General features: G+C 46.3%; 1 protein-coding gene across 1 annotated transcript in view; it reads right to left on the bottom strand.

Annotated features, from left to right (window-relative positions):
• The window catches only part of ADAM12 (ADAM metallopeptidase domain 12), a 390,013-nt gene that overhangs the window by 24,481 nt on the left and 339,530 nt on the right, over positions 1 to 26,002 (bottom strand). The window contains exons 15-21 of the mRNA XM_065893995.1: positions 19,704 to 19,812; positions 19,400 to 19,598; positions 16,673 to 16,750; positions 14,292 to 14,400; positions 10,771 to 10,906; positions 10,061 to 10,169; positions 8,004 to 8,186 (exon numbers count right to left, since the gene is read on the bottom strand). Of these exons, the coding sequence (XP_065750067.1) occupies positions 8,004 to 8,186; positions 10,061 to 10,169; positions 10,771 to 10,906; positions 14,292 to 14,400; positions 16,673 to 16,750; positions 19,400 to 19,598; positions 19,704 to 19,812 (923 nt within the window). The remainder of the gene's footprint in view (positions 1 to 8,003; positions 8,187 to 10,060; positions 10,170 to 10,770; positions 10,907 to 14,291; positions 14,401 to 16,672; positions 16,751 to 19,399; positions 19,599 to 19,703; positions 19,813 to 26,002) is intronic.

Genomic DNA, 26,002 nt, shown 5'->3' with positions numbered 1-26,002 from the left:
GAGAAGGCACAGAGGACGCTTCCCAGCACGTTTTCTCGGTTATTAGCTTTAGGTTTCCCTAAAGTAACGAAGGCTTTTATAATGATCAGTTTTCTTGTATTAACATCTCACTTCTTTGGGAGAACATCTTGGTGAATGGACTCTTGTGAGTGCTGGTTTAAGGATCGGACACCCACACGGGTCACAAGGGTGCAGATCCTCTTTCAAATCCATTCAGATACTGAATTCATTCTGTTGAAGATGACTTTGAAAGTTTGGGCTCAACCTCAGAGCGACCAGCTATCACCTGATGGTTCCTCAATCATGGTCTAAATTAATATTTTTGGCTCCTATTTATATCCTTACAAAGCACTTACGAATGAGTAGTTATTCTCACGAATAAGAGCCTGTGTTAATTGTTCATCACTCTTTGTGTGGTCTGGGAGAGGGAAGGCTCCTTGAAATAGCTCTCCCCCGCTCCCTCTGAGGCTACTTAAGCCAAGTCTGATTGCTCTACAGTCTTAGAAGAGATGTACAAGATTGGCTAGTCTTGTTTTACAAAATACGGTGTGTTGTATGTTCTACAGACATAGGTAAGGTGTGGATGAGGAGAAATGTCATGTTTGTCAGAAACGCTGACTGAAAATCTCCACCTCTACAAAAAATGCATGGAGGATTTTTCATTTAAGATGCCGCGAACGTCCGGAATGCAATGCGACCACTGCTATGGTTCTGAACAAGGGCTGGTTCCAAGAAAGACAATATTAGACAAGAATGGCTGGAGTATGACACTGTTACGAGCAAAAGCAAAGAGAAATGCAAGATTTTCTTGTTATAGTCTGAGGCTCTGCACGAAGCCAGAAGGTACCCCCCCCCATCACCCTTCACCTTTATCTCTGCGGCAAAAGTGGGGGAAATGAACGAAAGATCATCAAGGGAGTCAGTGATCTGAAACGCGCTCATCATGCCAGTCCTCCTGCAGTTTCTGCCTCCCTCCCCTCTCTCCAGCCACCTGCTTGTGCACCCATTTTAAGGCTGCAGGTGGAGAACATGGGCTTGAGCCCTGGCTCTCCTGCTTTGGGGGGTCTTGCTATTTGGCTTCACTTTGCCTCGTCTCCTCCTCTGTCCGATGGGGCTGTTGGCGCTGTCTGCCTCGTAGGCCTCCTTGAGCACGTTAGAAACGCCTGCCAGGTGCTTAGCCCGGGAGCATCGGCCACATAACTGGCGCTCGATACGTGCTTTGCTGTTTCATAACAATTCAAAACACAACTGAGAAGCTCCTTATACCAAAACACTTAGTAAAATAACTCAAACACACATAGGCATGTATAGACCACTTGGTTATAAGAATAGAAATTAATCCTGCCATTGCTGAAATTTCTGCAGTGCAGACCAGTGGTGCCAGAAACAGGGCTGGTAAACATTCTCACAGGCCCATCTGCCGTCTCAGGAAAGGACTTTAATTCAGCAAAAATCTAAGAGACAGATTCGGTCGTCGTTTTTTGCTTCCTATTGTTCTAGTAAAGAAGCTAATCTGACTGGAAAAACAATCTTAACCAGTCAGTTCAGTAGTATGACTCACTGATAAGATTCCACGGAGAAAAAGCACGTCCTAAAGTTTTCCAGGAAACTAAGGGCTTAAAAAAATAAAACAGTCCAGATCAAGTATGACCACACATCAGCACGTCTAGTTCAAATGCCATTTTAAGGGGCAAACCTTAACAAAAATACAGATAAATGCTAAGTGATGCTTTCATGTGATTTTTACGTGTTAGAAGAATGGCCCATCTATGGGTTGAAGGTGCCACTTACACTCCCATTAGAATCATGGCATATTTCAGACTGACAGCAGAAAACTGTTTTGATCTCCAACTTCTTAGCACAGCCTTCTCTAGACGTAATTCTGTGAGCAGGGAAGTCTATTTCGTAGATGTGACACTGAACGTGTTTTTATTTAAACTTTAAATGAATGAATGAAGCCTATTAATTATAATAAACTACGTAAAGGATTTCAGTTTGCCACATCCTAGGAATTTAACGAAACTCCCAGAGTTTGTCCCCGATCCTTTCCTTTTCTCATCAGGGAATAGAGTTAGGCACCCTGGTGTTGGTGGGTAAGAATGTCACCTGAATGTCTTCACATTTTCTAGTCTTTTGAGTCACACTTATTTTAAAATTCATGTTTAGTAACCTGAGACCCTCTCTTGTGTGATGGTATCAGGGTCCCTGGGTGGTGTCTGTGTCGGGCGGCTGCGCCTGCCACCTCCCACCCTGTGCTCCTCCAGGCTGCTGTCCGGGTCCTCTCCCCACAGCTCAGGCCTGACTCTGCAGGAGGCTGTCCTCCCCCTGCACACATGCCCCTGGTGAGACTGCAGCCTCTCCTTCATCTGCCGACCAACTCAAGACCGGCACGAGGCCATGCTGGTTAGCCCCCTGCGCTGAGGTTTGGGGACGTACGGGCAGAAAAGGGAAATGTAAAACTCGGTGTTCAATGTTATCTCTCCTAGAGTCGCTGGCTCTCCCAGTGCTTCTTGGGCCCCCTTTCCTCCCGGAAGTCAAGTCGGTTGACTTTACAAACGATGTCTGGGGTGAGAGAAAGTGATCCTTTCGCTCTATAAAGCACAGCTCTTGAGCTCACGTGCCCCCATCTCTCCCGCTACCTGGGCGTCAGAGCTCAAGCCTGCTGCCCGAAGATGCCCCTCCAAAATTCTGCTCAAGACACGTGTTCGGTGTGCATGTGTATTTCCTCCCCTTATTATACATTACTCTTTAAAAAACGATCATACAGTAAAATTGACTTTTCTGGGGTACAAAACTGGATGATTTTGAACACTTTTTTAATCAGAGAAAAAACACCTAAAATACCTTAAGATTAACCATCATCAGAAAGCCTCTCAAAACCCTCTGGAAACCTTCTGTAGCCACTCCTGGAACTTGCCCTGTTTTCCTTTCCTCCTCTTTCCCTTCCAGAGCCTGAGATAAACGCTCTATCCAGCAGCTGTCAGTGCAGAAGACCTCCCCTGGTGCTTCTGTCATGGCTTATAAGATGGAAATGGATGCTGGTTTGTCTGATCTCCTCATTTAAGTGCCCATTCCTGGTGGATTGCTAACCTAATATACAAGGTAAGGCAAGGGCCAATGCAATGCCAAGCAGAGCAAAGATAGTCTATCATGCTCCCTGCCTATGCACACAATTGTAGGTGCCCACACACCCCTGTGACCTCTTATTTTTTTCATCATTTTTCTAGCCATTTCTCAAGCCCACACTTTGCCTTTCATGCTCAGGCTGTGGTTCAGGAGAACTTGGCAGCAGTCAGCTAAAAGCTAGATGAATACACTGAATTATTTTCCTCTAAAAGAGCTGACAGGATGAAAAGGAAATGAAAGTTCGTTTCCTCCATCAAGGCTGAGGAGTTAGTTTGAGAAGCTTGAGTTCCAAGGCTCATTTCCCCAAGAAGGAAACGGTAGCCCAGAAAGGCCCATTTGTGGACAAGAGAAGGAGTTGATTCAACTGTCCTTGATTTTTAAAAATCACACAGAACATTTGATGGAAAGATCAAACATTTTCTATAAAGAGCTAACTTACCCTTCAGATGTGAGGCTGACCACCACTGTGGTGTTTATGATAGCATTTTCCTTCCAGAAAGTGTAGATGGTAAGTCTGGATGAACAAAGCAGGGCTGGCCATGTAGCCGTGTGTCTGTCATGTCATGTGGGACAGGGTACTAGTTATGCTAAAGTACAAAGTGTCAGTGGATTCAATCCGTGTTGCCAAACCAGGGCCACCTCCGAATAGGCACCGCACTTGCATGGAATTAATGCCAGTTCCCTCTGTGTGATGGGAGGGAAAGTGCGAGCTTAATCTGTATCGTATGTCTCGGAAAAGCTCCAGACAGACAGACACCAGCCTGGAGTGAGAAGTGTGGATTTTTCAGTTACTAATGTTTAAAGGGTAACGTTTCCTCAGTTTCATAAAACAGAATGAAGACCTTTTTCGGGGCCTGCTTTAAAGGAACTCTTGGAGGCGTTGCTTCTGTAGGCATTCACTGCTGGTAGGAAAAATGACACCAGCAAGTAGAAATATCCTTCCTATTAGAGACAGTCCTAGTTTCACATGGTACACAGGCAAGCGGCTTAAACAGAGACAGGAAAAGCCTCAGTACCAGGGAATCCTTGGGGAAGCGGCTTGTGGGCTCTGTGACTATCTGAAATTTGCATACAAAATATTGAGTAGTGGTGCATCTTCTGACGGTTCATAGGCTTCATCAGATTCTCGAATAAGTCCAGAAAAGTTTAGAAGGTGCCCACCCCTTCTACCCATGTAAATCCAAGACAGGTTCAAAAACCAATGTTGACAGAATGGTCACCAGACAACAACATAAACAGAAGTTATAGGTGGATCTTAACTGACTGAAATGGGAGAGGACTTCGTAAGCACAAAAGGAATGGGCGAATTCACCAAAGATTAATAAATTAAATATTAAAAACTGGAATTTCTTTTATACCAAAAAATAGCATAAATAAATAAAACTGAAAGACAAATTAGGGAGATGTTTACAGTAAATTACTGGAAAAGGGTAAATATTCTTAACCCATTAAGCAAATGAACTGTAACAAGAGGGAGGAGACATGGGGACGTACGTGTATGTACAGCTGATTCACTTTGTTATACAGCAGAAACGAACACACCATTGTAAAGCAATGATACTCCAATAAAGGTGTTAAAAAAAAAACTAACAAATCAGAAAGAAAAACTCTCACAGAGAAAAAAATTGGCAAAGGATGGGAACAGACAACTTACAGAACAAATACAGTTAATAGCAGCTGTATGCTGGAGCTAGCTGTAACCGGCTCATGTCAGCTGATTCTCTACTTCTTGTTCAGTGACATCACGTTAATAACTTGAAATTGATCATGGGGGAGTTTTTACAGCAGAGAAGTTACCTACAAATCAAGGCTTTTTTTTTGGACAGCCAATTTACCAGCACACCATTTGTTAATAGATATACAAAAAGCAGTTTAAGTGTCCTGGCAATCAAAAGAAATGCAAAAAGAAATGAGATCTGGACAAGATGGAATAAGCACATTTCACCCTATTCCTCCTGAAAATTATAACAAAAAATCCTGGAGAAAATTCATAAAGCAGCTGACACTCTAAAAGTTGCAGGAAAGTAAATGGACTGGCTAGGGACCTCAGAACTCAAGGAACGACCCAGTAGTGAGCCCTTGTTTTTGTTTTCCCCTCCTTTATATCTTGGCCTGGGCTCTGGAGAGGCCCCCATCTGGAAATGCCAGTAGCAATACACACACACACACACACACACACACACACACACACACACACACGCCGGAGGAAAGCCTGCTATCTTTAGCTAAAAGAACAGGAGAAGGGTGACCCAGTAAGAGCAACATTTGACCATACCTGACCTTACTCTACCTCTGGGTGGGCACTAGGAAAAAGCCATGCCCTGCTGTCCCCACTGGGCACCACATCCTGGGGCTGGCAGAGCCCTGCTTTCCATCCCTCCTTGCAATAACAGACCTCATCTCTTCCCTGGAACAGAGACTGTGGATGGAATTTTTCAGTGGATTTCTCATCACCATAAAGACCAGAAGGAAGCAGAACAACAGTTTTCAAATGTTGCAAGACTAAAACAGTTAACCCAGAATTCTATATCCATTGAAAATATTCTTCAGGAATAAAGGTGAAACAGACATTTTCAGATGAAGAAAAACTAAGAGAATTTGTCACCAGCAGACCTGCTTTCGAATGGCTAACTCGAATAGCTGAAGGAAGTTTTTTCAGACAGAAAGGAAATGATAACAGAAAGAAACCTGGAACATCAGAAGTGAAGAAAGAATGGGAAGGGTGACTATATGAGTAGATACTGTAAACCATTCTTCTTAAGTTTAAAAAAATCATGCTTGATGTTTGAAAGCAAAAATGACAACATCTGAAGTGGTTCTCACTACATAAAGGTAACACTTAAGACATCCATATCTTAAAGGCAGAGGGATAAAGGGACCTAAAAGGAGGTAAAGTTTTTACATTCCACTTGAAGTGATGAAATATTGATACTAGTAGACTGTGATAAATTATATACCTATATTGTAATCTTTAGAGAAGCAGTTTTCAATCAGGGGTGACTTTTGTCTCTCAGGGAACATCTGGCAATGTTTAGAGACATGATTACACATGCTACTGCCATCTATAGTTGGTAGAAACCAAGTCGCTGCTAAATATTCTATGATACATGGGTCAGTCCCATACAACAGTCATCCAGCCCCAATTGCCAACATTGTTGAGGTTGAGAAATCCTGCCCTAGGGCAGCCATACAAAAAAGTGCAGACAGACGATATAAACACTCCTAATGAATCAATATGGAATAGTGAAAAATGTTCAACAAACCCACAGGAAGTCAGGAAAGAGGAGTATGATAAAAACATTAAAATGGTAGACTTCAATTCTAACATATCAATACTTACATTAAAAGTAAATGGTCTATACACATCAGTTAAAAGACAGTGACTGACAGAACAGATGAAGAAATACACGACTCAACTATATGTTGTCTCTGAGAAACTCATTTCAAGTAAAGTGACATAGGTCGATTAAAAGTAAAAAGATGGAAAAACACATACCTTGCAAACCCTAATCAAAAGAAAACTGAGGTGAATGTATTTATGTGAGATAAAGTAGATTTTAGGACAAAGTCATCAGAGCTAAAGGACATTACATAATGATAAAAGGGTCAATTCACCATGAAGGCACAATGATCCTAATTGTTTTGTACCACGAACAACAGAGCTTCAAAACACATGAAGTAAAAACTGATGGCCGAGAAGAGACGCATTTATAGTTGGAAACTTCAACATCCCTTTCAGTAATTTATAGAACTACTACACAGAAAAGTATTTTGTTTTATGTATCAAATGCACAAAGCTTTGAAATGTTAATACTTAGTACTAGTATGCTCTGTACTAGTATGGGAATATAAGTGCGTATCCATCCTGAAAAAATGTTTAATTTATACATTAAGATGCTTAAAATGGTTATACCATTTTTCAACCCAGTATTTATTTTCACTCTTAGGAATCTCTCCAAGGGAATAATTAAAGTGGTCCAAAATTTATCTATCTAGACCTTCACAAGAGAGCTATTTATAATAGCAAAAATTGGAGACATCCAAACATGCCCAGTAATTGGCAAGCACTTAAAAAAGTATTCTATATACACATACAGTGCTGTCGATAAAATAACATTTTAAACAATTTTTAATGCCATGGTAAATGGGAATGACTTTAAGGCAAAGAAGTAGTATATATATAAATCAATATACATATAGAATAATCTAAATTATGTTAAATAGACATTTAAGTAAACAAAAATTGATAGAAGAAAATATAACATTGGTAGCAATGAAAAATGACCAGTGATTATATCTTTGTGCTTTTCATTTGGTTGCTTTTACTTTTTTCCCCACCTCCAGTTTCCTGTTGTTCATGTCATAACAAACTGTTACTTCCAAAAACAGCATAAAAATGAGGTCATATACACAAAGTGTCTTATACACTCTTGCATCTGGTATGGAGAAACTAAATCGGTGGTAACATTTTTGTAAATAATTTTTGAAGGTGAAAAAGGTAAGAAAGTATGCCCATTATCATTCCTAAAGTGATCATCTCTGTTTTATTGCCCAGGCCTCATTATTCACAGTGCCACCTGTCATTCTCAAAAGTGTCATGGTCTAGATGACAAGTTGAATGGGCACCCTCACTATTCTGAATAGAAAAGATAAAAATATTCCTAATAATAACTAAAACATATTGCACCATAACTAGACACCAAGCACTGTCCTAAATGCTTTACCTGGATGATCCTCTTTATCCATCTCAGGAGCTGAATTATCTCCACTTCATACAGGTGCTGAGAACTTAAGCAACTCGCCCAAGTTCAGACTGTAGCGAGTAGCAGAGTCTGGGTCTGAATGACCCGCCATCAAATTAACAGCTGAGGGCGTACCTGGGCCTGTCTGAGTGCAGGGTTGGCCGGCAGGGGTCTGGCAGGGACGCAGGGCACACGAGGAGCCGGGTGCAGGGGCGGGAGTCCTCGCTGAGAAGAACTGGGCAGAGGGGCGGCGTCAAGGGCTTTGAGGGGTCTGCTGATGTCCACATGCTGACACTGCGGCAATCTCCTGGGATTGTCCTGCGGGGTCAGAGCAAAGAGCCATGATGTGGTCGTTACTGTGTAATCCCTGGAGGGACAAGCAGTGCTAACTCATCTGCTCTAGTTGCAGGGGGAGGGCAGGTGGAGGAGGGGAAGAAATCAAGGGATTACAGCAGAGGGAATCTATAATTATTGATGTCAGCTTCCGGATTCTAACAAACCACCCTCCCCTACCCCCAAACCTGGAATAGTGGGGTTGCTTTCTATCTAATTGTTTAAAAACGGGTTTAATTCGTTAACAAGTAGGTGCAAGGCAACCTTAGGAAGCACCAACACACATGAAGACACAGACCAGATCTTAAGGAAATTCCAAAGGACTTGTGAAAATGAGACGTAGTTCAGTGTGCACAAGGCTCGATGAGAACTGAGGAAAACTCCTGGGGAAGGAGCATCAGGGCGGAGGTGAGGGTCTGGGTCTGGAGGACCGTCTCCTGCCTGGTGGCCTTGTTTTAGTGACAGATGAGAATGGATGCAGTGTGGGTCTCGTGCCCCCTGCCCCTCCCTGCCTCCCTTTTTTCTTCCTTTCTATAAATAGCTTTATTGAGGTTTCATTGACTATTAATTGCATATATTTAAAATGTACAATTTGGTAAATTTTGACATAGATTCACACCCATGAAACCATCACAGTAAGTAAAGCGATGGACGTATCCATCAGCCCGTCATCCTTCCCTCCCACCGCCCCCCCTTTCTCCTTCTCCCAGCAACTATTGATCCGATTTCTGTCACTATAAATTGGTTTGCATTTTCTAGAATTTTATATAAATGAAATCATCATTTTTGGTCTGGCTTCTTTCACTCATCATAATTACTCTGAGATTTATCCAAGATGTAGTGTGTATCAATAGCTCATTTTTTCTAATTCTGCGTAGCATTCCACGGTGTAAATATACCGAAGTGTGTTTACCCTTTTACCTGTTCATTGATATTTGGGTAATTTCTGGTTTTTGACTCTTCAAGATAAAACTGCATCTTTGGCTCTTGCAAATGAAGCTGTTTGTCCTGTCTCCCACGGTTAGGGGTGAAAGGTGATAATACTTATTAGGAACAGCTGTCTCCTCTTTGGAACCCAACCCATAGGTACATCAAAAACACTTGGTGGGGGAGCCTAAATATCAGAGTGAACACTCGTCATGATTCACCGAGGTAGCAGGAAAGTGAAGAGACAGTAGGGAACCATGAGGTACTTTGGTTTGAGGGTCCAGCTCTTTGAAGCCATAGGTTGGACAGAGCTTCTACAGCCCAGGGCTGGAGCAAAACGGGCCTGACCAAGGGGTCAGTGTAACTCTCAGAAATACCCTGGGAGTAGCAGCGGGCCGCAGAAGCTCTCCCAAACCCAGTCAGTGGCATTCTCAAATCTCAGAAGGGGTCCCGCTGCAGGAGCCTGCCTGGTCAGCATACCCGGTGGGCCTCCTAGGACCGTGGCCACCTGGGTGACTGGAGGGATGATGACTATGTAGCATGTCCCGCAGGGCACATGGTCTCCATGGGACCTGGCACCGTGAGCCTCTTCCAGTGCCAGCCGTCACCTCGGGAAGCCCCTGTGGTCCCGAGGGTGCTGACCCGGCGTCTCACAGCAAGAGGCTGCAGGGTCTACTCCTGCTCAAGCTCTTCTTGAAAAACCTGCTTTTTTTGCGGTATGCGGGCCTCTCACTGCTGTGTCCTCTCCCGTTGCGGAGCACAGGCTCCGGACGCGCAGGCTCAGCAGCCATGGCTCACGGGCCCAGCCGCTCCGCGGCATGTGGGATCTTCCCGGACCAGGGCACGAACCTGTGTCCCCTGCATCGGCAGGCGGACTCTCAACCACTGCGCCCCCAGGGAAGCCTCCCTCCTTATGTTTGTTCAAAACTCACCTTAGGTGTGTTGGAAGGTGGCGGCTTCCTCATCGGCCCTTTGCTGAGGTGGGTAAGGTGAGCCTGACTAGGCTGGGAGCCACTGGACGGCCGGGAAGGGCGCACACACCTGCAATGCAATCCCAGACACGCTTGGTGAGGGCGCTGTCCCCCCGCCTGACTTGACTTTTTCTGTTTTGTTCACAGGGACACGCAAAATGCAATTCACTTCTTTTAACTTAGTGTGGTAAACATGCAAGAGAAAAGTTATCTAACACTCTTACAAGATTAAAACATAAATACTGAGTTTCGTCCCCCCAAGCCATTGTTCTGTTAAATTAGTTCTTATAATCTAAGGCACACAGCTTGGGACGCCTGGGAGACATTTCGCGTGAAGCTGGCATTTTAGTGATGATGTCCTGGAATATATTTGGATCGAAAGCTACCCCGTCTGATAAAAATGTTTTAACATTCCACCTTGTAAAAAGTACCAACGTAAGGGTGGGAAAAATACACCAGCGGAATTCATCAACACCCTGCTTATTTATGTAATAAACTGCAAATAGTTTGAAGGGAAAGTGAAGGGGGCAGCTGGTCTGGCAGAAATGTTAAAACACCAAAACCAACAGAAAATCTGACCTCTTCTTTGCTACGGAAACACAGTGCGAAGCAGCCCATCGCACATTCTTTCAAATGCCATTTCTTGAAAAGATGACCCTAACCCAGGGTACCTTAGCTTTTCAATGGTGGTTTTCTTATCTGTAAACAGCAGTCGTATCAATGTCTTCCTTTTCAGATAAACCACAAATCCAGCAACAAGAAGACACAGGATGGTCACCAGGATTCCTATCGTTAAACCTTGGTTACCTGAAACAAAGCGCATTTGACTCAGAGGAGGCGGCATATAACTAAAATACGGGGAGTATCAAACTGTGACATTTACGGCAAAATGAACTTTGAAGGAAGGACGAGAAATGGAGTGAGTAAATCCCTGGATGGTGCACTGATAAATTAGTGTCACTTCACAGGTCGTGTCTGAGGTGCAATCTGCCCCGTCAGTATTCATTTCTGACAAGTCTGGAACTTGCTAAATGGGAATACAGTCTGGCCAGTGGGACCATCTCTTTGGTCACACGGGCCCCCCAGGCATGACAACAGCAGGGGAATGGTGGCGAAAGTAACAGGGAGCTGTCACTGGAATCCCATCAGAATTAAAGTGGTCCCCAACCTGAAATCTTCCCAGCCCCCATTACAAACATACTCCCGCAGGCTCTTTCCTTCTCTCATTCTTTGGTGTTGGCGTCTGTTTTAGTTTTGTTTTTTGTATTTTTTTTTTTTTTTTAGACCAAGACCTTACTTCTGGATATCATCAAATTAGAAGGTGAAAAAGCAAACTCAGTTTAAATGCCCTTGGGTTCTGTTTCGTTATGTTAGGGACTTAAAAACTCAGCCTGTGGGTGGGGGGCAAACCCCTTTCTCTGGGAGGATGCTGTTTAGTTTATCTAAGGAAACATCCCCCCTTTCTGTGATATGATCCCATTTTGTTTAGTGCAGAGACACGAAGACTCCTCAAGGGTGTGGAAAGGAAGGGAAAATCAAACCATCCCGCTGGTTTCTAACTGCAGCTGCGGTCAAGGGCCGTCTGGGGAGGGCTCTAAATGCCCGGATTTGGAGGAGCTGTATTTGCAGTTTCACCAGGGCGGTGAATTCCTTGAGAGCACAGGTCTCAATTCATTTGTCTCTGTTCTCCTGCCAGCAGCCATCAGTCTGTGTGCCCCCTGGTAGGTGCCCTGCAGTCCTTTCGGGCTGCTGGTGACAGCTGTGGAGGTGGCTTCTGTTACCAGGGCTCTCCCACCCCACCTCCAACCACGACATCCAGCTGGCTGGGAACCAGAGTAGCAGCAGCTCCCACCCGGGGGGGAGAAAGCCTTCACACCCTCTCTGTTTCTGGACGTCGTCCCCAGCTGACGAGCCCTAAGAGGGATGTGTCTGAGTCTAAGGCAGACAATCAACACGGGACCGTCTTGATTCACTTGTAAGTGTTACTGGAAAAGCCTTGCTCTGGTCTCCTGGCCCAGATGTCCCTCTTTCGAGACCGTGGGCTGGCAGCCGCAGGTGCTTCTGGTGAGGATTCTGTTGTCTCTTAACACAGCTCGTTAAAAAGTGAGCAACATGCTTCAGCCATACTTTCTAGTTCCATACTTCCAAATCCCTACGTCTTAAAATGACGAGTTATCAGTCAAACACTGACTGGGCCGCACACTGAGCTTGCTCCCCCTGCCCCCCAGGCTGCCTGTCTCTACGAGCCGCTCAAGCCAGAACCCCAGGCAGTGCCATCCCCGCCTCCAGTGCAGGTGCCGCGTCCCATCGAGCCTGCCCCGTGGCCCACCTCCCTGAGTCTCGCTGTCACCCCGCCCATCACTGCTTCTCGTCCGCGCTGTGCCCACCGAGCGTCTCCCAGGACCCGGAGGAGCGGCTGGTGCCCGGCAGATGCTGGAGAAATACTTGCGTCATGAACTTCTGGGCCGCAGGCAGGCGGACTGGGGGCCCTGAGGCCCAGGGCGCGGCTATGCCCCGTGCAGCCATCAGCTGGCTTCTCGTGGCCTCTCTTTTGTAGGCGTTTCGGGGGGAGGAGTGTACACTTACTTTCTTTTATGATACGACGGCAACGGTGGATGAGTCCGGCTCTTCAGTTGTTTGCATTTTTAAAATATTCTTACTTGGTACAACGAAGAATTGGCAACTCTGTGGGTTCACCCCAAGTTTAGGAAACTCCGAAACCTGAGTCCCCCTGGTGTCCACACCAAAAAGGGACCCAGAGCACGTGGCCTGTCTCCCGCCATCCTGTGCAATTCCTCGAGTGCCACCTGGCTCACTTGAATGCGGAGGATGGAACAGGTGGCAGGGTCCCCGATGCATTAAAAAGTAAAATGCTATTTTTTTAACAATAACCTCTTGATGGCCAATTAGAAAATTGACTACGTTGCAGCAAGGGGCCAGCCATCAAGGCGGGGACGCTGGGCCAGGCCTGGCTTATTACCCCCGGGATGGATGTGTGCTAAGAGGAAAAGACCTTGGGGCCCTTTTTCCACTTGCTGCGGGGCCGGTCTCGGGAGCAGTGTTGAGACACGTCCGTCCCTAAGCAGAAGGGTGCCCAGGAGCTCACCTCCATTCCTCACAACACTGTTTCTCCAGATGTGCCTGCCCAGAGGGTCTCTCCCTCCTGGCCCTGTGCCCCCTGCCTGGTCCTGTAGAGCAGTGTTGTGTCTGTTGTCATGGAAACAGTAGCCAAGCCACAGATTCAACCCTTCCAGTCACAGCGGGACTCAGGACGTATGATGTCCTCCGTAGTGGCGTTAGCCACAGTCTGAGCGTCCAGGGGCTCAGGTGGGCACCGAGGTGGCAGCACAAGTGTGCGCGGGACATTCCCGCCTGCCCACACCCCCCTCCCCCACCCCTGGCTCGCGGTGGGCTCTCTGCACTTTCACTTTAAAGTGGGCATCACTCAGGCCTGCCCCTCAACTGGCTGACAAGAGCTCTGAGAAGACGGTCCTGCGCTAGCAGACCACTTCTCAACGTCTTTGAGGAGGAAAGAACTGACAGTCCCAGCACAGCCACCCTTAGGGGCTTCTTCACGGGTAGACTGTGCCTCCGTCTTAGCTGTGTGACTCTGTGAAAGTTACTTAACTTCCCTGAACCTCGGGTCCCTTGTAAGGAAAGAAGGATTCGATGAGCTAATGCATATAAAACGTGAAGCACGGCAGGTAACAGCAGCTCAGCAAAGAGAAGCTGTTGCTATCTCTGCTGCTGCTGCTGGGACCCGTCCCTTTATGAAGAGGAGGGTGTCTTTCTAGCAAGAGCTTTAAAAGGCATTTGACTTCACACCTCTTAGCCCTCGTACACCGAGGCTGGCCTTGACAAATTCCTTTGATCCGACAATGAAGTTCATACCCACTTGGCAGTCTGCGGTAGAACGACCCTAGCTAAGAAAAGGTCACAGGCTAAGACCCGGCAAACTCAGCCTCTGAGTAAAGCAGAGCGACGAGTCTCGGCAAAGATGAGGCAACGACTAGAGAGGGTCTGGAAACAGAGAGGCCTCAGGCTGTGTGAGGTCCTCAGTGGGTTTCCGGCTGTGCACCTGCCCGACGGCTGGTGAGCCCTCAGTCTCGCTTGGAAGGATCCCCCAAGGGCCTGGCTTCCCACTGCCCCCAGGAGCTCAGCCCACTCCCTGGGACGCGCCGTCACCACTAACCTGCTTGCCGGATGGGGCCGCTGTCCTTGCTTCCTCCAAAGCCAAACTTGTCACAGAAGGGAGGGGCCCAGTGGGCCTCGCAGTGACAGTTCTTCCTATTGTTACACACCTTTCGGGCAGCAGAGGAGAAAGACACCAAGAGGGAAGCAGGGTTAGGACGCACGTCCCCCTGGGGCAGCGCTAAGTCTCTGAGCCCTAATTGAGCCCGAGAGCAAAGCAAAGGCCCTGTGGTCAGAGCCCCCATCCCACCGATACAGTCAGACTCCGTACATGCGGCTGTGAGGATAAACCCTCAACCCCGCACCACACAGGTGAGCCCAGAGCCCAAGGCTGTGGATTTACATAATGTGCCGTTGTTACATCAGCAGCTACTGAGAGAAGGATCGAGGCAGTTAGGGCTCACCCACTCCTTTCAACCCCTTTTTCTTCTCCATCTCCATGTCCCTCTTTTTAAATCCAGGAAACCCTCCTGATCTGGCCGAGATGAGAAGCCCTCTCCGTGGTAAGGAGGGGCCCCTGCTTCAGGGACATGGAATCCATGCCCTTGGGCATCACGGGCCCGACAACCCCGGGCACCTTCAGATGGGAGGCTCGGGGAGGCTGTCACACATGGAATTTGCGGAACTACGACCGGAACCAGTGGAGTACGAGTGTGAAAGCAAGAGAGAATTATTTCTGTGACAATGAGGCTGAACGCTTTGGGAACGCCGGATAAATGCAAGTCACTAAAAAGAACTTTTGACAATGGGCGGAACAACTGACAAATGATCAGGAAAAGCCGCAAAAGACAGGAAGGTTGCTCGTTGAGTGTCTCCCTTCCGCTTAGAGAAACAAACGGTACGTCACAGATGGCGCACTTTGGATAATTTGTGTCCTGAAGTCAGGGCCGAGCTACGGATGCGGCGTGAAGCCAAACACACACTTTTATATTTTAAGACACGATAAACGTTCCGGGCATTTCTCTCACTTGTGATGTTCCCCTGCTTTCACAGACTCTTGTTTTCTGAATCAACCACCTGCCCCAGATGCTTCCAACAAGAAGGCCAACAGTCAGGAAAGCCTACGATAAGTGAGAAAGCGTGTTTCTACGAAGCTGACGCTGAGCAGAAGTAACTACCGTGCGGCATAGCCCACGTTGCCTTGAGTCTGCGTGTCCTGCCTGCTTCCTCAGAGATGCTGCTGCTGAGGTACGACTCCCTGGGGCTCAGGCACTGTCCTGCCCGCCCTGGTCTCTCCTGCCGCCAATCACAGTCATGTGCCCTCCTGGCAGCTTGTGGCAGAGAGATTACAGCCCTAACACCCCACTTGGAGGCGCTGCTGGTGAGCCCGGCCTCGTGAGGGAAGCACCAGGGTCCTTACTTGTTCCCAAGTCATGGCCTCTCCAGTGTGTGGATGTTGGAGAGGGAGGAGTCCAGGGTCCCTGACACAGCCTTGCTACTAACTGGTCATGTAACCTTGGACGTGTCACTATCCCCACTGGGGCCTGGACTGCTTCATCAGGCAAATAGTAAGGCTGCGCTAGGTCATTTCCTCCAGTCGTTAGAAAGAAATCTATGATCCAGTGGAGACATCCAAAGATTCCATTTTATACTGACAGTCAGCTACACTCACCATCAACAAACCCGTCTGAGGTGACACTGCAATCCTTTCTGGTTACAGCCCAAGAGTAATTTTATGGAAACCTCCGTGATTCTACGTTACAATCATTGGTGAGTGTCTATTTTAAAAATAGAATTTGGAGCACAATATCCGTAGAAAAGGTTTCAGAAAAACCAATGAACCACTGGCAGAGCTAGTTAAATTAATATGATTCCACTGGAAATAATTAAGCCCATCAGAAAAAATAAACTAGGTTTTAAACAATTCGAATCCTCTTCCACCACCCCCCAAAAAATTCTCTGAACTAAAATAACAGCCTTCTTCAGTTGACACCCATTGTATGTGATTTCAAGAACATGTGGTCGGTACGTTCTGTCTTCTTTGTTTTAATTCCTTTTGGAAGTATTTCAGTTCAGACACATATTCTGAATCTTGGCTGTAGGAGGGACAGCTCTGTTTGAAACGCTAATGAAAAACTCTTCATGACGGAAGGTTAATGTTAAAATTACTTTGAAGATGACAAAGTCCCTTTTAAAAAAGAATCCAGAATGTTAATTTAAAAGATAATTATCACTCAATCTGATTTTCTTTGTTAAATAAAAATCCCATTTCTTATGCTACGTAAAGGTCGAAGAAAATGAATGTCTTCAGAAGAAAATACTGAGGAGACACTGACTGCTATATTTTTACAAAGTTATAGATGGCAAAAATCCTTTACAAAGGAATGATTTAGTGCTGAACTTGCTGTGGGCCGGCTATACAAAGGCAGTTCACCTACTCACCCCTCTGCCGTGGCATTGCACCGCACATTCGTGAACACCGAAGACACTTACGTTCTGACACCGACGATTGAGGCAAATCTGGAGAGGAGGGAAACACAGCAAATATCTCAGTCTGTCTACGACCACACGCACGTGCATCTAGCTGTGTGTTTAAGAACAGAGGAATGGAAAAAGAAGACGTGGTACATACATACAATGGGATGCTACTCAGCCATATAAAAGAACAAAATAATGCCATTTGCAGAAACACGATGAACCTAGAGACTGTCGTATTGAATGAAGTAAGTCAGACAGAGAGAGACAAATATGATATTGTTTATATGTGGAATCTAAAAAAAAGGTACAAATGAACTCACCCACAAAATAGAAATAGAGTCACAGATGTAGAAAACAAATGTATGGTTACCAGGGGTTAAGGAGGAGAGAGATAAATTGGGAGATTGGGACTGACATATACACACTACTATATATAAAACAGATAACTAACAAGAACCTACTGTACAGCACAGGGAACTCTACTCAATACTCTGTAATGACCTATATGAGAAAAGAATCTAAACGAGAGTGGATATATGCATAACTGATTCACTTTGCCGTACACCTGAAACTAACAAAACATTGTAAATCAACTATACTCCAATAAAAATTTTTAAAAAAAAAGAAAGAAAAGAAAGAAGAGAAAGCAAAGGAAAGCTTGGGGAAGACCATCTTTCATTTAATATGAATAATGCACTTTGCCTTGGACCCGGATATGGATCCTGATGCCTGCCTCCAAACTCAGCCCATTTCAAGACTCACATCAATGTGGACACTATGGAAGTCGTCTATCTTCATGGCATTTTATATGGTTTTGGTCAATCCTGCAATTAGGGTAACTGACTTTCTCATGATTTTTGTTTAGAGCTTGCAATGCAGTCTACATATTGCAGCATTTCCCCCCTCCATTAAAAGATGTAGGAGAGAACAAAAGAGACAAGTCCTTTACCTGGCCCTATGCAGACTCAAAGACTCCAAGAATCCTTGAATCTGGTATGGGAGATATTAAAATATGGGAAATTTTCCAAAATACCGACTGATAAGTACTATCGTCGATGACATAAAGCATCAACAGAAATGCTCAGCAGAGGACAACAGACGCTTCCCTTGTATTTCTCGACAACTCGCTAAATGGTACTGGGCCGGTCGAAAGAGTTTGGTCTTACTTCAAAGGTGCAAAATACAGTCCAGACTCAAGGGATCGGGTTCTTTATCTCCCATAAGATGTTACAAATTAGTGGAGTCAAAGGGAGAAAAGTCTAATTTTTAGATTACAGAAGCGTTTTTAATCAAATAGGACCTTCCTATGAGACATTCACCATCTGACCCCAGCAGTTTATCTGAGGCAAGATGAACGCCCTTTGAAAAAACGTGCTGGTCCAAGCAGCTCTCAGGGCTGGTGGGAATCTTGGCCAAGGGGACCGTCACATGCCAGCTAAGAAAGGAAATCGTCTGGGGTTGCAATGAACACAGCAGGACCCCAGGCAGAATCACAGCATATGGGTGCTGCCCTCCCCCAACCCACGGGCTAGGCTAAGGACGGCTTTCAGAGAACTAGTGTTCTGCAGGCAGGAGATCAAAGCACATTGAATCCTGCACATGAAGGGGAAAGCTCACTGATAAATTGAGTCCTTGGAATTTCAGTGTTCAGAGGCACCTGGCCTTAGCTATTCAGACCACAGTTTAAATGGTGTCAGTCTAATGTCAAGGCTTGAATATAAGCGAATGGGTGTGGTTAAGGAGACACCCAGAATGTATAACATGTTTCACTTATCATCCTGTTTCCTTAAGGATAAAAGCATTTGTGGTGTATGGGGGAAGGGGGAGGGGGTGGAGTGGAGGGAACTCCTGTCCTGGTGGGGACTTGTTCTCACCTGGACAGAATGGGAAGTCAGATGTAGTCTCAGAGACCCCCATACGGGGACTCTGCTACAGGAGATGACTCAGCACCTTTCCTTTCTGCTCTGTGACCTCCACGTCAGTAATGATTTCATAATCATTTTGAAAAGGAGGAGCCTAATAAAAGCATCTTCTTTCCTAAAGTGTTTTATTAACTTGCTACCATTCAGTCCGATGAGAAAGTTTGGTGGGAAAAAACAATGTGGCAGAATATAAAAATCTCAAAAAATTTTTTTTTTCGTTTTGGACTTTACTTCTAACTGCCCGCCTCCCAAGCCCCAGTATCTCAGTCTACCTTTCCCCCTGATCTCCAAAAGAACACCCTTTGGCTTTAAGCTTATCCCGTCTCTTCCCCTCTCCTGTCCCTGTATGGGGTTCTCTGAAACTACATCTGACTTCCCATTCTGTCCAGGTGAGAACAAGTCCCCACCGTGCCAAAAACCCAAACCACATTTCCAAAAACAATATAATATGTTGCTGTGTTCCCTTCCAGCGTAATTTCCTGGCTGGAAACTCTCATAACATCCAGAGTGTAGACATGACTTATTAACACTAAAGAGCTGAGAAAACAAGCTTGATTTTCCCAAATCTGCATCTCAATGGTCAGACCAGAATCTAGGATTTATTGACTTTTTCTTCTAGGTGCAAAGAACGGAATTTCAGAGGCAACATTCTGAGAAGCGGATTTAGGAAAACAAACCAACCCTGTAACTCAGTTCTCCAACAGGACGTTTCTCAGTGGGCCCCCTTCCAGACTTACATTTGTGATGCAAGGGAGCATATGGGTCTTACTTTTCCATCTGCACACTTTGTGCCGGCAAGCACAAGCCCTGGGTCCGGCATGTCATCGCCCAAGTACACGTGGGTCCCACGGCACAGAATCCGACCTCCTTCCTGCAGGGGGATATTCGTTTCTATGGAAACGGCATTTGTACCGATGACTGGTCGGCTGGCACCTCCTTGACACTGGATTTTTCCACATTTAGCATCTCTGGAAAGGCAAGAACAGACAGTGCTCAAAGAGGGAACGTCTGGAAGCAGCCCTAAGTGATCTGGGAAGTTCAAAGCCACGGCGCGGTCAGGAGGCGGACCCCACCTCATCTCGCACTTGGCGAAGGAGCTCTTGGAGTCTTTGCCGCAGTTGCCGTAAGGGTCGCCTGCAGAGTTGACTCTCTCGAAGCAGATCCCGGGGGCAGGTTTAGCACCTGAAACAGAAGCAAAGCGGCACTTTCACCACCTGCAAGCGTTCTGAACATTTTTCTTGGAACAGCACGAGGCTTTCAGGTTAAGGGAAGATATGTTCAGCGTCCCGAGAAATCACACCTGGCATCTTCGCTGATGCCTGATACAAGCCCCCCTCAGCTCACAGCAAAGCATGCATTTCATCACTCCCTCTTCTGGAGGGCTGCTAACCGGGCCCATGGCACGTGCGGCCTCTCCAGAGATGAGGCCTGGCTCTGGGGCCGCACCCGACCCAACCCCAAAGCGGGTGGCTGGCCGGCTGCGGGGGAAGGGGAGGCTTGCTCTCTTGAACAACTCCCACACGACTCCGGTGAGAAAATGCAAGTTAAAGCAGGTTCCAAGGAATAATGATGACTAATGTGAGGGAGCAAAGAGAGAGAGAGAGAGAGAGAGAAACGAGCAACGCGGAGGTCTTACCCCACATTTCCAGCCCCACGAAGCTCCCTACTGGAGCAAGCACTGGCTTCAACGAGTGCCTGCGTTTGCAAGGCAGAGACTGCTCTCAGAGGCCGCGGAGGCATAAAATCTGATGGTCTTTTTACACAGCAGGACAGTGCCCGGTACAGAGGGGCGTGGAGCCAGAGAGCTCAGGAAATGGCCATTTTTAGCACATCTTGCGGTCAAGGAACGAGAGAACATGTACCTGGGGTTTGCGTTGCCAAAGTTCTGAGGGCTCTCGAATCCTATCATAGTGGTACCTGTTGAAGACTATGTGAGAAATTCAGGAAAATGTTCTCCATTCTTCAGATAAGCTGTGCCCTGTGTGGTGCCCTGGGACTGCCTTCCTGCCCACACCGGTGTCCTGTCTGGGCTCTTCCTCTCACATCAGCCAGGATGCCAACTTCCCCAAGCCCAGCTCTGCCCCCTGCCCTTCTCTGCACCCTGCTCTGGGGAGGCTCCGCGCGCCTTCCAAGGCGACAATGTCATGAGGGGCAATGCTCGCCTCCTCCCATGGACCAGATGGTGTTCTTATTACTACAAAGTCCATCTTTCTGCAACCTGATTCCTCATCAGACACGTTCAGCATCTCATTAAACAAACAAAGAAGCAGACAAATCAAACCAAACAAGATCCCTGCAGCAGTCGAGGCCAGCAACAGGTTCAGCCATTGACCTCTGTGCTAAGTTGCCCCCCTCCTGGACCTCTTATTTTCCCATTCTCTGTTTTTTTAAAAACCATTTAAGACCCACACTCCTCCCATAGGGCATTTTCCTGAACTGGACACAAGTCTCTGTCCTAACGAGATTAAAAAATGGGCAAAAGAACTGTTAAGACATTTCTCCAAAGAGGACATTCAAGTGGGCGACATCACTACACATTAGGGAAATACAAATCAAAACAGCAATGAGCTATCACCTCATGCCAATTATGGTGGCTGTTATCAAAAAAAAAAAAAAAAGATAAGTGTTAGGATGTGGAGAAAAGGAAACCCTCATATATTGTGGGTGAGAATATATACAGCCACTGCAAAAGACAGTATGGAGGTTCCTCAAAAAATTAACAGTAGAACTATCACATGATGACCAGTTCACCTTCTGGGTAAATATCGAAAGGAATTGAAATCAGGATCTCAAAGAGACACCTGAACTCTCATGTTCATTGCAACATTATTCACAAGAGCCAAGACACAGAGGAGGCCTAAGTGTCCACTGACAGAAGAATGAAGAAAATGCTAGTATGTATGTACAAGGGAATATTATTCAGCCTTTAAAAATGAAATCCTACCATGTGTGACAGCATGGATGAACCTGGAGGACACGATGCTGAGTGAAATAAGTCAGATACAGAAAGACAAACACTGCATGATCGTGGAATCTAAAAAAGTTGAAGCCACAGAAACAGAGAGTAGAATGGTCATTGCCAGGGACTGGGGGGAACGGGGAGGTATGAGTCAAAGTGTGCAAAGTTTCAGTTATGCAAAATGAATATTCTAGCGGTCTACCGTACTTCTAGTTGCTGACACTGTGTATCTAAAAATTTGCTAGGAGGGTGAATCTTATGTTTAGTGTTCTCGTCACATACGCACAGAAATAATAGTAAATAATAAAGAGGGGGGAAGGGATATGTAGGAGGTGGTGGATACGATTACAGCATGGATTGTGAGGATGGTTTCACAGGTGTACACTTACCGCCAAGCTCATCAAGGTGTACACACTAAATACGTACAACTTTTTGTATGTCAATCGTAACTCCATAAAATGGTTAAAAAAAGTCTTTGTTTTCCACAGCACACTCCCTTCATGCACAGCTTATTTATTTATTTTTTGCGGTACGCGGGTCTCTCACTGCCGTGGCCTCTCCCGCTGTGGAGCACAGGCTCCGGACGCGCAGTCCCACTGGCCACGGCCCACGGGCCCAGCCGCTCCACGGCACGCGGGATGCTTCCGGACCGGGGCACGAACCTGCACCCCCCGCCTTGGCAGGCGGACTCTCAACCACTGCGCCACCAGGGAAGCCCTTATTTTGATGCTGACCCTTTTATTCTGTTGTGATGCTGTCAAGGGGAATCTTATTTTTAGGCGTAAGTACCCACTCACCCAACAGTGAGTCTTTTGATTTTACTTTTTTCTATTTGCTCAGTGGCTGTATATTCATGATCTCTACAACCTAATCACCCATCCTGTTGCTTGCCAAAGTGAGCTTTTCAAAGCTCTTTTACCAGAAAAAAAAAAAGTGGAGGCAGGAAGGCACACCCTAGGAATAATAATTAAACAAGTGATAAATGTTCTTGTCTTTTCTCAAACCCAATTTTGTCAGTTGACCTCAATGAGCCTCTAAACCAGCATTGACAGAGGTTCACGAGGTCCAACGTGCTTTCTCAGCTGGACTGAGATTCAAAAGACACGACGGAGAGATTAAGAGGTTAGTGCTACTCAGCCATAAAAAAGAATGAAATAATGTCATTTGCAGCAACATGGATGGGCCTAGAGATTGTCGTACTAAGTGAAGCAAGTCAGACAGGGAAAGACAAATACCATATGATATCACTTATATGTGGAATCTAAAATACGACACCAATGAATCTATCTACGAAACAGGAACAGACTCACAGACATAGAGAACAGACTTGTGGTTGCCAGTAGGGAGGGGGTGTGGGGGAGGGATGGATTGAGAGTTTGGAGTTAGCACCTACAAACTATTATATAGAGAATGAATAAACAACAAGGTCCTACTGTAGAGCATAGGGAACTATATTCAATATCCTGTAATAAACCATAATGGAAAAGAACATGAAAAGAGTATCTATATATGTATAACTGATTCATTTTGCTGTACAGTAGAAATTAACACAACACTGTAAATCAACCCTACTTCAATAAAATACATTTTTCAAAAAGAGGTCAGTAGTTAAACCATTCTTTCCGATGCCGAATCTTTTGGGAAAACTGTTTTATGTTTGCGCGTGTATGGGATCTAAGAAAAACAAAAGCAAACGTTTATCAAGTCTCAATTCCTTTTGAAAGGCCTCCTCCTGTTTGATTTCTACAATCGGTGGCCATGCTGCAGCACTGGAAGAGCCGGGGCTTTGGGACTCACAATAATGGGCTGATCTGGTGTCAACCCTACACACTAGGAGACCCTGGTCAAGTTATGGGAACTTTTGAGACTCTGTTCCCTCATTTCTGTGATGGGGACAAGGACAGCACCTGACCTGAGGTTCAGTGAGTCCTCCAGGCTCTCAGTAAACCTGAGTTACACTGAAGATGGCCACTGATCACGGGGAAGGGGACAGCTTGGCCCCTGAACATTAAGGATGTGAGGGGAGGGGAGCTCCTTGGAGCTGACCTTGTTTGCAACACTTGCCGTGTTTTAACACTGTAATAGTTCAGGATGGTGTCGGTAAGGGCTTCACACCTGTTTCCTTCACAGAGGGGCGTCCCCAGTGCCTAGCACATCACGGGAAGCCAATGAAGGCTGCTGAGTGACTGGGTGAGGAACTCCTGGACCCACCTTGGGAAACAAGAGGGAAGAAAGAAAATCTCCTCGTTGGAAACCCTGGGAGGTTCTGCACATACTTTGTATATTAAATAAAAAGTACAGTCATCGCTCAAGGATCTCAGCTTCCCTGCCTCCGTCTCCTCCTTACTTGTTTCAGTGAGTGAGGCTCCCACTTCCCTGAGTCCTGTGCTCATTCTGGGTCCCCCTCCCGCCCCAGCCAGGCTGGGCTGGTCCTCCAGAACCTCGTCACACCGCGCAGATGCTGAGCACCATTTTGAAAGAGGCAGTGGGAGACCTCAAGGAAAGACACTTGAGTTTGACTCCTTTTTATTCCGCTGAACTCTGGGAACAAAGAGCATCTTCCCGGTAATTCCTTTCCTTGCCCTTAAACCAAGAGACACGATTTAGATGAATGGGAGCGTTTTGGCTCACTAACATGCCATTTGTTGGGCATCCCCACTATTAGTTACTGTGCTGGGCATGGCATGCAGTAGCAGTCAGTCCATAAAGAGACAAAGCTGAGTGGGGTCTGACCAGTAAAATTTACTCCACTCTGGTATTAATTTGCCCAGTGGCTTGAACAATGCAGGGTTCTGAGGGTTAACTTTCTGTCTCTTGCAAGAAAGCAGTAACTGTCTATTTCCAAGAGTTTTGTTCATTTCAGCTCTTATCCAAAACTCAAGGGAGTAGGAGATGCCACATCACATTCTACCATTGCTGTATCGGCAGGACACGTCATCAGTGGGGCACAGCAATGACACTGCTGGCTACAATGTGGCAAAGGAAACTCACATCTCGGTGAGTAGCAGCTCATGATTTCATCGGCTGCATACTCTTAGGGATAGGCTAGATAGTTATCTCTGAAATCAAAGACCAGAATGCATACCTGATCCCTTGTCACATAATTCCTTCATTCTTTTATCTGGAGGATTAAGGGAAAGTACACTATGATGGGCAATTCATGGTTAACCTTGATGCACAAGCTCTTTTGCCTCTCCATCCTCAAGTACTTAGGGATTGAAAATTTTCATCAACTTCGATCAACTTTCATCAATACTCTGAAACTGCTGTTGTTCCGATGGCACGGGGGAGGTGAGTGACAGAAGTGAGAGAAGGATGCGGCAGAACCCCACTTACAACGCCCATTCTCATCCAGTTGACTAACATTTTCTTACCCGGAAGTCTCCACGTTGGGATGAGAAATCTTGCATGAGAAACATGGTGTTTAAAGACCAAGGGGTTTAATAAATGAAACTGAAAATAAATGAAGAAGTATATAAGCAGTTGAAACTTGATCCAGAACACAATATGCCCTATTGCTGCCTCACCTCCAATTTCAAGCAGTAGGACACTGTCACGCAGGGTTTCGGGCCACCTCCTGGGGCCAGCAAGCTCCCAGCTAGAGGTTGGGCACTGCTCAGCCCCACCTGGTACCACCAGCGGCCCATTGGCCATGCCCTTCCTAGCAGGTAACCTCTCTTTATAGGAGAGCCTGTGTGCGTGTGTGTGTGTGTGTGTGTGTGTGTGTGTTTCCTCTGGTGGTTTGGAGCAACCGTAGAGATTTGTGAAAAGGAGGTGCAGAGTAGAAGGCTTGTGATTATTCAATTGTTTGTTTTGTCTAATACCTCTCCCATATCCCTTTTCCTAGGAACAAAACCTTTTTTCTTATGGGAAGCCTTATATGGTTTATATGGTTCAGGTAGGGTTAACGTTCCCAACAAATGCCAAAGGGATGGGCATGAAATTCAAGTCTGGCCCATCGAGTGTGCCACGCCACCGGTCATAAGACTGGGTCATGATGGATACATGACCAAAGCCGGGTGCATTGGCATCTTCCTTGGAACCCAACTGCTCGAGCTGGTTGGATGAGGGGCCTGGGCTGCTGTGTTATTAGCCATCACTGGCTGAGTCCTTCAGGGTCTCCCTCCATCACCACCTTCCCTCGAGCCTGGGGACCCTGCTGCTCTCATTTATCCTGGTGGGATGCCCCCTCTGTGCATCTATCACACTTGCTTTTGCCTTTTGTGATGTCTCGAGGCTCCTGCCTCACTGTAAAGACCCCTGTGGACTGAGATGGCACCTCAGGCCTGCACAGAGCAGGTGTGTTCCAAGAATGGACGAGTGAAAACCACAGGGAAAGCAATTTAAGGAAAGCACATCCTGTCTCCGCCGCCCTCCCCAGAGGAAGCCAGTTGTGGTTTCCGTAGAACAAAG

The sequence above is a fragment of the Phocoena phocoena genome, chromosome 16 (genome assembly GCF_963924675.1).
Source record: "Phocoena phocoena chromosome 16, mPhoPho1.1, whole genome shotgun sequence".
NCBI classification, from domain to species: domain Eukaryota; kingdom Metazoa; phylum Chordata; class Mammalia; order Artiodactyla; family Phocoenidae; genus Phocoena; species Phocoena phocoena.
Note: the sequence above shows the minus strand (reverse complement) of the source record. Positions and strands in the feature narration are given on the sequence as shown.